A 12536-nucleotide genomic window follows, 5' to 3' on the forward strand; every position below is an offset into this window, starting at 1 on the left:
AATGGTAAAAAATTATACTACAATCTATAAAAATAAGACATACAGGTACTAAGTCAGAGCAGTCAGAATTTTCCTTGCTGCAACTTGCGACTGTTGTTCCTTATTCACAGAGGTACTCAGCAGGACAAGAAATAGCTTTACAGGTAGTTACAGAAAACACATCTCCCTTAGCCTTGTAAATTTTCAGAATGCAACTTGCATTTCCTACAAAATTTGCATATATACACGTTGCCATTCTTTTATTCTTTGATGCTTTAAACAGAACGTATGCTGTGTGCTAATGAGGCAGGCTGTGTAGACAAGAATATATCACCATTCTTAATAAAGTTAAAATACTGGTATTACATGCATTGCCTCAAACCTGAAGGTACTAATGAAAACAGCCTTAGACCAACCCTATCGTGTGCATACAGAAAAAAGTTCTAGAAGATTAAAAATAATAATATTTATAAAAAGGATTTCTATGACCAAAATAATGCTTTACTTCAGGCTCATATGTAGCCAGAAGTGTTGATATGCTCATATACAAAGGATATTAAATCTTTAATGTAGCTTTCACGTAACACTATCTAAAAATACAGATTTTTCGCTGTTGAAATCAGATAATTTGTATTTCTCTTTTTCCCTCCTTTACAATAACGGGAAAGAATAAAAGGCAACCTCTGACTGACCGTAAGGCTTATAGCGCTTCAACGCGCAATGTATGTTGCTCTGCTCAAGTTAATATCATGGTCCCTAATAGCCTTCTTGGAAGAAGGAAAAATACAATAGAAAAACTAAGCATAGTTACATTTCCTTAATACTATTTACTCTCACTGTAAAAACCGAAACAATATATTCTTTTTAATTCATTTTAAATGCTACAAAAAAGAAAAATGACTATTTTTTTTCCTCCTCTCTCTGATAACATTAATTTTTCATGCTGATACTGTTCTAACAGAGGAAGAATCCACTATTCCCCATTCTCTCCCTACTAGTGACTGGAAAAATAAGTTCTCAATTAAATTCTGTAGCACCATATAATAATATTTTTTACAAGATACCTTCCCATTCTGAACGCAATTTTACGCTAGCAACTTCTATAATTTCTGAATCTATAACAAAGCTGTCAAATAAATGCAAATATAATACCAATGTTAATGGCAGTCTCTTGTTTGTCCCCGGTAAGTATCCAAATTTTTATGTCTGCTTTCATGAGTGTCTCGATGGTTTCAGGCACTTTGTCTTGTAGTTTATCTTCAATTGCTGTTGCTCCAAGCAGCTGTAGATTCTATTAACACAAAATATTCAGTACACTCAATTTTTTTTTCACTTGAAATTCAGTTTTAATATTTCCAATTCTTTTGTTTAACTTTCTATATTTACAACAAGATTCATGCTCTCTAAATTCATTAATTAGATTTGGAATCAGTTAATAAAGATCTCCCAGTTTATTCCTTAGCTTAGGTTAAATATCTATGTGGCTCGACAAACCACACAGTGTTATCACTAAAACTTCATCCAATTATTCACAGTAGCCCAGTAGCTTGTTCAGCAACAGCTACCTTTTCTTAAGGGGCTCCTCTCTGATTTGAAGACTTAAGGACTGCTATTATTGTCTTCTCTCACTTGTAATCATTTCTCTTCACCTTTTAACAAAAATACCTGTCAATTCATCTTAATCTTAAAACTATGACCTTGGTTATGTTTGGTTTTCCCATGCAGCAAACCTATATGATTTTTTTTTCATGTTTCTGTACCTTTAAAACTAGCTAAAACACTGTTAATGACACCACTATAAACCTAGTAGTGTGCAATCCTGGTTGCAGTATGGCCTATGCACTATGTGCTGAGAAAGCACTTGTGCAGCTAATAAAAAAACTTGTAATGGGAGGAAGGCTGCCATGGCGTTAACAAAGTTGTACAGTTTTAAGACTGCCTTGTGCATGTCTGGATAAACTGCTCATCTATGTAAACTAAAGTCCCACAAATCACTGAAGCTATATACCCTCATTCTTCTTTTTCTTGAATTAAACGGTGCAGGTTTTTGAGGCTCTGAATTCTAAGCAGTTTCATCAATGTAACGTCTCTTACCCTTTCCAATGAAAAAAACCAACAAACCAAGCTCCTCCTAAAAAGTCGAGTATCAAAACTTCAAGCAATATCGGTCTCACGAACTCCTTTTGCTTATACATTCAAGAACCACGGTAGCTTTTTTTTTTTTTTTTTGAGGTAGTGAAGTCTAACAGCATGCTCGGCTACTCCAGCAGCTGCATTGCCAGAAACTTGAGGGAAGTGATTATGGCTGCTCTTTGGGGGGGCTGCCTTTGGGTATTACCTCCATTCTGTGCCTTCAGTACAGGAGAGATTGACAAAGTGGAGCAAGTCCAGCAGAGGATCACAAAAACAATCTGAGGCTTGGAGCACATTGTATTAAGAGTAGCTAAGGAATAAGGACAAGTTTAAAATGGGAAAAAAGTAAGGCTACGGAAGGGATTCCACAGTTGCCTTCTGTTAACTGAAGAGGGCTTGCAAAGAAGCCATCTTCCTCCAAGAGGTGCATGGTAAAAGGGCAAGAAGCAATAGTTGCATTCCGCAGCAACAGAAATCTGGTTCAGAAAAACGGGGGAAAGAATAGTTGACCACTAAAAAAAATAACTGCCTACTGCAGCTGGGAGAATTCCCTCCTCATACATACTCAAAACTTCAGCAAAGTGCTGGGCAAGAAAAATTAGCCCTGCTTTGATAAGGGATTTGTGTCTATGTGACCTTCAGAAGTCTCTTCCAACTTTAAATACTCTATGATTCTAATACCACCATACAACAAAGAAGATGTCGTCTTCCTTGTTTTACATGTTTTTAAGCATAGAGGAACCCTGAAAAAAGGTTTCTCAGTAGTTCAACTCAAAATCAATACTTTCTGGCAAGGTAGCTACTTGCTGCAAAAACTTTGTCACATTAATCTTTCCCTTACTTTAGTATTTGAACTGCAAGGGCTACATGACCCAGCTGTTAGTAGATTGCTAGATTTTTTTCTGTCAAAATTATGGTTCAGATTTCATGGTAGAGAAAGAGAGGATATTAATTAGAAAAAAGACTCCTCGTTGCCACTCCTCCCACCCTGCACCAAAAAACAACAGAAAGCTACACATACTTTTTCAATTAGTTCATAGCTCTCCTCAAGTTTGAGTGCTCTGTTCTGTATAGCTGTAGAAGCACGGTGATAGACATCTAACCACTCTTGATAATCACTTTCTGAAATCTCAGCGACGGCAAAACACAGAGTTCTTAAGCCTAAAGAGAAAGCAGACAGTTACATATGATTCAGTACTCGTTGGTCCCTTCAGTGATATGCCTGCAATGAGTAACTACCAAAGTTGAATTTATTCTATATTTTATGTATGCTTACGCTGATTATCAACTTACTGATGCATGTCTTGAAGAACTTTTTAAAATATAGCTAAAGTAAAAGTGATATAAATAGCAACGTATTCAACAGATTAATTCTTTCAAGGCAGCTGAGTGTTACACAGGTGATGTACTTCAGAGAAAAAAAATAATGAAATTTTACGCAATATATGACTTAGCTTAAACTGTCAACAAAACATGATGCAATCTCAACTTACATTTTCTGAACAGGTATAGTTTTACTGTTCCAAAAATCTAAGACCGAATTATATTACTGAATAAAAATTTTATAAACCTAAATATCACTGTGCTGGAAAGTAATAATCTGCATACTGTGACAACTTCCTTCATCTTCACCACTTCTCAATATCCTTAGTGAATTCACAGCTGAAGTTTGAAATTTACCATCTAGAAGCTGGCTTTGAAACTTCTCAGATTTAGTTTTTCCATCTCACAGATTTTTTCAGCTTTCTAAATGCTTAAAATAAAATCATTGAGTGAGTAAGGTGCAATTGTCACACCAGAAGGACAGGACATCATCCAAAGGGACCTAGACAAGCTGGAGAAGCAGGACCCTGTGAACCTCATGAGGTTCAGCAAGGCCAACTGCAAGGTCCTGCACTTAGGTTGGGGCACTTTGCAGTTTCAGTACAGGCTGGGTTATGATATGATTGAGAGCAGCCCTGCAGAGAAGGACTTGGAAGTGCTGGTTGATGAGAAGCTCCACAGGAGCCAGCAATGTGAGCTTGCAGCCCAGAACGCCAACTGTATCCTGGACTGCATCAAAAGAAGCGTGGCCAACAGGTTGAGGGAGGTGATCGTCCCCATCTCTCTGCTCTCATGAGACCTCACCCGCAGAACCTTCCAACCCAAACCATTCTATGATTCTTCATGTACACACAACATTTGGAGATTTTACTTAACAGTCTTTGAGCTGGTTTTACTTAATAGATTTTTTCCTTCAGCAGAAACTTGAATTGAGCACTACAGCCAGAATCTGAGAGTGCAAGATTAAAAGAAACTTCTATTTTCTGACAAAACATATCTATATTCAATTAAGTGACTAGGTGCGAATTTCCTAACAGTTCGTTTTCATATATTATGAGATGCTTAGATTTACAGAACACGAAATTGGTGTAAGTGCTACATACTGAGAAGAGCATTGCTCTAGCCAAATAATATCTTATGAAGGCAAATCTGCAGGCAGACAGATTTAGGATGACACACAGAACCCGATGTGCTTTTGACCTGTCCTCTAGGAGCCCCTTAACAAAGAAGGGCTAAATACAATCTTCACAGGTTTCTGTTGTCTACAGCTCAGCACCAGCAGCAATTTTGAAATGATTAAGAGGCTGGGCATAAAATAATATACATGTGTCTTGGAGGTAAGAAAGTAGTTCAACATCTTCACAATGAAAACAACATGCAATCCTAATATCTTGACAAGTGAACAGTATTAGGAACTCAGCCTCTCACCATCTAGACGTAAAGAATTAACCTAAGATTAAGAAATCAACTGGGTTTCTTTTTCTTCCCAATGTATAGTAAGGATATGTTAGCAAAGGCCAAAAATAAGTATGAGATGAGGGGGAAGAAAGGAATTTATGACTGACTAATAGAAATATCATTTCCACAATTCTTTCAAAGTGTTTCTTGCAGATGATAGAATGAAGAAAAGAAATCAGGAATATAAGCAAATAAGATTTAAGCATTTGCTTTCTCCTTTTAAATTACAGCCTAATTATTTCTTCTATTTTTAATTTAAAAAAAAAAGATTTGTGGAAAACAAAATATTTTTAAGTCTCTTTCTTAACAGACTGGAACAAAAACACAGGAAAATTACCCACTTTCTGTATTTATCCAAGCAGGCATTAACACTCAAGCTTAAATGTAAGTGCCAGCCATGCTAACCACTTCATTTTTGAACAACACACCAAGAGCATGCAGCAAATGCCAAGGACATACTGTACTGCCACATGAAAGGATACACATGAGAAACTTCACAACGTCATCAGCTGCAATTTAAATCTGATGCAAAAATAAATACAAATTTCTTCAATCGATTCCAGAGAGAGATGTACTTATTTTTTAATTTTTTTAAAGATTGAGTTACACGCTTTTGAACGGTTAGGAACTCACTCTTCTGAAAAATAAATCTTTTCATCTGTTGAAAAGGGTACAAAAAGTACTTGAACAAACTGCTTAAAACTAACACATATGTACAGTAGTTTTAAAGATGGGCACATTTTTTCACATTTTAAGTTGATTCATTTGGTTCAACCTGACTGCTAAGGAAAAAATAATATCAGCTGTACCACCGATTTAATGAGAACAGTAATTACGAACTGGAATGAAATTTTCCGTGCAGTTCACGCAGAAGAGCAGTTTTTTTTTCACTTTTTCTGTAACCAACTATATAGCCTAATAACTCAAATTAACTTCACATCTAAGTAACTTTTTTATGACTGATCCTGGTTAGGCTTTTATGAAACCCCAAACTGGTCAACTGGCTCATACAACTAGATTCATAAGCTCAAAGGGTGCACCTGAAGCTTCATGTTGTGCCATCAATCACACTTTTTTACTTTTAGTTCTGGTTTCTACTTCATTGTATAAGTCATTATAACTTTGATACTCAAAGTCACTTAAGGCTAATGTTTCTTGTGGAGAACTTGACATGGAAAACTAACAGAAGAAACATATCTCGGCTTGTTTCTCCTGTTACTGACAGAATTAAGAGATCGAAGGCACTGATTATAACACTAATGAAAATGCTAAATTGCATTATAAACCAAAAGGGAAAATTAGAGGAGTCGTATGTATAACAGACTGAAAAAGGATCTTTCCTAATAGAAGAATATTTGGCCAGGCACCTGTTTTCAAAAGGTATGGATTTTATTTTAAAAGGAAAATACTTTAATAAAGTTTGCTTTACAGAGTAAATTTAATTCTCAGGACACATTAATGAATTGTAATATTCTAGTAACAGTGTATTAAAAAAACCGAAGAGGTAAAAACATTGCAGTTCAGATTCCCATAGCTATTATAATTCTGTTTCCAACTATTCTCTCACAAATTACCAAAAAAATAAAACGCTGTGATATTTCACATTACAACTCTATAATCCTTTACTAAGATACCAGAAAGGGAAAATAGCACGGAACATCTAGGAAGTGTGCTATAAGAATTTATATGGAAGCAATAACCTTTCTACAGACTGCTCTCCTGCTCACATCTATACTGTGGAATCCACTATTATTAAGGAACTAACTGGCTGTTTATATTGATCCCCTTAATTTCTCAGCCTTTTAAATTTTATTTACTATTCCTACTTCACGAACCATCATGGGGAAGTCCCTCACCTTCAGCAACTGCTTTGTAAGAGTCATTGTTAAAATAGCAGAGATACCAAAACACACCAAACAGAAAGCTAGGGCTCACAATTCCCCTTGTTGTGACTGATGACAGAAATAATATAGCATAAAGCTATCATAAAAGCACTGCAGTAGTCACATCCAAGCATCTTCACTTTGGCTACTTCTTCCTGTGTGCCATGCCTACAGCATTCATCATATGTGGGACATGAAAGTGATAGCAGGAATTAAGATCTTCACAGAACCAAAGGTGCAGTGTGTTTACTGTTTAAAAAAAATATTTTGTTTAAAAGCCTCCATTGTGTACTCTGTGGGTGTTTTTGCTTTTTGTGCTTTTTTTTTTTTGTCGTGTTGTTCTTTGGTTTTTTTAAGCATGAACTTAACACTGAAACTTCCCCGGAAGAGGAATATCTTTTCTAGCAGGCATTACTAAAGCATAATTTTCAAAGGCAGCGTGAATAGGACCTTATAATGACACAAAATTGCAAAAATGGAAAGCGGAGCACTAACTGGATTTCCTATTTAGTTTTATAATAAATAATATCACCTACCTTCTGTAGCAAACTGCTCTAGATGTTTTAAGGTGATTTCTTTGTATTTTGAAGTTTCAGCAAGACGTTCATAAATTACAGTATCCTATAAAACAAGAAGAACTCAGAATAATTTAACAGAAAAATCAGTTTTTTTGTGTAGACAATACAAATCATGTAAGAAAAGTGCAGAAAACTATGCAGCACTACATTAATTTATTTCAGCATCAGAAATGAATAGAAGTAATTTTATTTCAGAAGAAAAAGGACATTCCAAATCCTCACATTCTCTAAATTTACAAATTCTGCTATGACGCAGCTTTTCTCTCCTACAATTTCTGCTGTTATTTCCCTCAATTTTGAAAAGTGCTGCATCTTCCTTTGGCTTGCCATGTGAATTCTTTTGATCTCTTAAAATGCTGTCTTTCTCTTCAATATTAAGCCCACAGAGTAAAATTAGTGTTTCATAACTGCCATTCTCAAGTTTTTGAGGCCAGGTTGATCTACAGAATATTAAAAACAGCTTCTTCTCTCCACTTGAGAAGATACAGAACAGATATTTATATTCAATCAACCATTTTTTTTTTAAACCATTTGGGAACTGGATTTGCATCCCCCTCTCCCTCAAACTTGACTTAAGATACAGAAAAAGAACTAATGAGCAATTCTACCATTCCTAGATACATTATGATTAAAATGTCTTCCTGGAGATACTGTTTTAAGGCAAATTTACTTCTGGCATAACACCAATGCAGGTTAAAATTCCCATCTAGTCACTTATGCTGGACTACTATTCTACCTAGTGATTAATGCTCAGCTACTATGAGCAAGTAGCTCATAGATTAAACCACACGTTCATCCACCTTCTTGGAGTACAGGAAGAAGCAAGCTAGAGGAACCCTAAATGTATTAGTCCAGTTCGAAAAAATGGATGAACAAATCTGTCATACCTTCACAGGCAGTTAGTAATAAAAGACATTCAGTAGTTCATCATACTGAACAGCTACATAGTAAAATGATGTAAATTGAAAAAGGCAGCAACATTCCTTCCTCCACATTTACAGTGTTTTGACTGCAGTTACAACAGATTTTTGCTTTTGTATTTGTATTGGTAGTGTAAGTTTCTTGACACAGTTAAAACAGAACAAAACTTACAGCTCCTTTGCAGTAGAGTCTTAACTTTCCCGATGGTGTGCGAACTATCACTGACATTCTCTTCCTAGCGCTGAAAGAGAAATAAATGCCCTATATAAGGCGGTTCATAAACATAAATATTTACCAACATCTTACCTAAGAATGTCAATAGGTATCTTATACAAGACAAGGGAAAAGAAGTAAGGAGTACCTATTCTGAGTCATATGTTCTCAGATTACTGAAAAGGAAAAACAGTTTCCCTGTCTAATAATTAAAGTGAATGCTGTCTTTATATGCATACTTCTGTAGGCCTTCTTCAGGTAAAAAGAAATTTGAGAATCTTCACCTTCACCTGAATATGGTCTACTCATCACAAAAGAACACCTTAAAGCACAAGAAGAGGTAGTGCATCATGTATCATTTGAGCTTTTTCTTCCTTTCCAGCCAGAGTCTCTTGTACACTGTACTGTACTGTGCTGCAATCCTACTACTGTTAACCTAGAGTTTCATCCATCTATGCAGTTTGTGCACCGATAGTGGATGTTGCTTATGCTTACTGAAACACAGAATAACACACTCAGAATCATGCACATCTTTGCAACTGGTCCAGGTGAAAAGACAGTGCACGCAATCAGCACAGGGATGACAGTAAACACAAGACATTCTGCGCTTCTGTGTCCTTAACTGACAAAGTGTGTTGCTTCCCCGTGCACCACAGATACATACCCTCAGAGCTGGTTTTGGTTTGCAAGAGACAGCTATATTTTTATTGCTTGTTACAGTTCCAGGTGACAGAATACAAGTACGGGCACAACCCTGAACAATCCCTTCCATGACAATATGGGGCGCCCAGAACAGCACAGGCTCTGAACCCCTTAAGCTTGAGGTACTGCAGCAGTTGTGGGATCTGAGCAGAGTATCTACTGGAGGCAATCTAAACTCAGCACAAGTTATCAAGAAACTATTTGTCCACAGAGATTAGCACTGCATTTTATGAATAACTGCCAGCTGATAAAGGATTATCAGTTGCTTTCAGTGTGCTCACCTGCCAGTTAGACTGAGCTACTTCCTTGCTATGAACAAAGCATAATCAGCATATCGAATAAGTCAACTACTCTTTTCAAAGACTCAGCAATGATCACCGTAAAAAGAGAATACCATAAAAGACAACCCTACCAAGCATTCCTACAAGTTTACTTCTGCAGCATAATTCTCTGAAAGACTGTCCTACCAAATGTCAACATTGTACTCTACTTTCAGAAGAGTCTTATCTGGCTTGTACTGAAAAGTGGCAAGGGATTAGTTTGCATTTTTTTCTGGGAAAAACTTGGAACACCTGGAAACTCTTAATTCAATAGCTTAATTGCTACATATTACTTCTCTGAAGTTACATGCTCCTACCCATACAGATGGTGTTATGTTTTGGAGCTAAAATATCTCTTGCTGTGGAACAAGGGTGACCTCTAGTGCTTCCAATAGACCAGTTCCAAGCAAAGCTAAGTACTGCAGAATAAGAACATAAGTTACAAATACGGAATGCTTAATAAAGTTGGGTGATTGGTGTCCACCAAAAAAACTTAAACCTCCAAAGGTTAAGACTATAAAGCAATTATATTTCCTCCATTACGTATAATGCTTAAATTACAATTTGAGGCTGACACAGAAGTTTAAAAAGATCTATACAATCAAGACAAAGATCAAAACCAGAACCAATTTAGGAATCCTTCACTGCTACTCCATCAATTCAGTATAAACTTCTACAGATGTCAAATGATCAGCTATGCAGTTTGTGCTATGTACTTGCCCAAACTCTCTGCAGCAGAAAGTGAAAGAAGTACATACAGAAAAATGAATCCATGCATAAATCAGAAAATTTTCAAGTGTCCTCCACAATATGTAAACCCAACACTAATTGCAAGCAGTCATTAAAAGACATTCAAACACCTAAAAATTACTTTGTCACGTTATTTTTTTTTACGGTGGTGATTTTTATGCTTCATTATTTTTGCTATTATTATAACTATAGGCAATTATTTATCATTTCACCCAACCTATACATCTTCAGCCTGCCTCTCTAGTATTGCCTTGGATTTTTTACTTTTCAATCTTTTTGCTTCTTTAGCTAAGCCCAAAGGAAACATTAATAGAACAGGAAGGAAAACAATGATCACTTTCCACAGGCACAATTACAAGTAATCATTCTATGAAAAAAAGAGCTTCTTCTACATACAAATCCCTTCCCTATCCTGTGCCAAAGTAAGCAATGGGCCTATGTGAACACTTAGAACACAGACAGCATACATGGATGAACTTTAAGCAGATCTACGTAACAAGCGAAACTGCATCCAGATTTCTTATTAGTATCTTTATAATTTCAACGTCTTTGACAGATTATTTTTACTGAAAGCAAAGAATGTGATAAATTCAGTTTCCAAGAAAACTACCTAGCCAGTGCTTTACTGATGCTGATCTGAAGAGAATGGGTTTCAGTCTAGAGTATTTAAACAAGCCATAATTATGCAAGTACATTTAAGGTCAAATGCAAAATTTCATTCTATCAGTCAAGGCAAATGCAAGTTAAGTGTAACATTTACTTGAATCTTACTCCTGCCCCAAATATAAAATTTTTAATAAATTACATGTTGCCAGGGCTTTCAGAAACACAACTAAAAGTTCACGTATTTTCCTATACTGCTTTTCACATAATTTTTTTAACTGCTGGGATAAAGGTTTTTTTCAGTCTTTGTGCAAAAGCAAAAGTGAAAAATATTAGCCAAAAAGAAGGCAACAGGAAAAAATGTCTCTGAAAATATATCATAATAAACCCAAAAGCGTGATCTTAATCATGTACACTACTTTGCCTATAGTATGATCGCATATTACAGAGATAAAAGCCACACAACCTGCATACTTTGCCTGTACAAATACAAATATGCAAATGTTTTTACCTGTAAAAGAAATTCCTAAAGCATTTTCACAAAAAGAAACTATGTGCACAACATGCCTTTTACCTTGTAAATTCCAGGACATTTAGCAGTTCATATCTCTCTTCCTGTCCCAACTGAAGAATTAAAAATAAAAAAGGAGAGAATTAATGCACAAACTCTCAAGCAAAAGAACCAAAACCAATGAAAGATCTCCTCAATAGGGATGTACCACGATGGTGTTGTTCAGAAGTTTTTTAATACAATAAGAGTAAATACAGCAAATCATAACGTTACACCAATATACTTACAGACTCTATGATTACTGAGTCAGGTGTCCTTCCAGTGAATACAAAATGAAGATGCCTGGCTGCTCTGACCAATGCTCCTTCATCTGCAACAAGACAATTTTCCAGATATACCAGAAAACTGTTAGTTTACTCCATGACATAAAGGACACAGTCCAAGTTTTTCTAATTCTGACTTCCTTTTTCCTTTATACATTTTCAAGATTAGATGTAGTGCTGGAACGAACTCTATTTCTCCTGTTAAAACTGATGAAATGAGTTTACAGTTCAGACCAAATAAGCCCCCATGGGAACATGCTTCTCAGCTCAGTAATGAGAACATCCTCTTCAAAGCACCTAAGCAAACATCTTCTGCAGTGGGGCACTGGACAAGGTACATTGCTTTTTGTATAAGTTCTGTTTTAGAAGAGAAAAGCGATAAGTCATTCCTGTAAATAATAGATAATTTCAGTGCCTACATTCAGGAAACATTTCAAGCGGCAACCCAGTCTCCCAAAGGTATCAGTTCTCTCCAAATGGCTCAGCAAGTCAGAACGGAATTTGCTTGCAACATCGAATAAAACATTGCCATGGCCCAGTTAGTTTTATTTATGGCCCTACCTCTGCCCTTGCCTTCCAGTTGTTGAAGGACAGAATTCAGAGAAACAGTCACCTAAAAGCTGGGACAGACAGGGAAGATGAACGTTGGAGGCTCTGAGCTTCATGTCATTTATCCTGTTGTAACTTGTTATAATACATTAGTCCAGCATAGCTAAGCATATTTTAATAATTTTGCCTTGGTTCATCATTTCCTGAATTAAAAATCGTCTATGAACCACAGCAGGCTTGAACCAGACCTTTTGCACTATAATCTTTTCTCGCTTCCTAGCAGAACTTAC

The 12536-nt window shown here is 36.1% G+C and overlaps 1 protein-coding gene across 1 annotated transcript in view; it reads right to left on the reverse strand.

Moving 5' to 3' along the window:
• ATP8A1 (ATPase phospholipid transporting 8A1) overlaps window positions 1-12536 on the reverse strand; it is a 105383-nt gene that overhangs the window by 45992 nt on the left and 46855 nt on the right. The window contains 6 exon segments of the mRNA XM_054065279.1: window positions 1132-1270; window positions 3134-3273; window positions 7313-7397; window positions 8447-8516; window positions 11438-11487; window positions 11662-11744. Coding sequence (XP_053921254.1) covers window positions 1132-1270; window positions 3134-3273; window positions 7313-7397; window positions 8447-8516; window positions 11438-11487; window positions 11662-11744 — 567 coding nt within the window.

This window comes from Cuculus canorus, chromosome 4 (assembly GCF_017976375.1).
Source record: "Cuculus canorus isolate bCucCan1 chromosome 4, bCucCan1.pri, whole genome shotgun sequence".
NCBI lineage: Eukaryota > Metazoa > Chordata > Aves > Cuculiformes > Cuculidae > Cuculus > Cuculus canorus.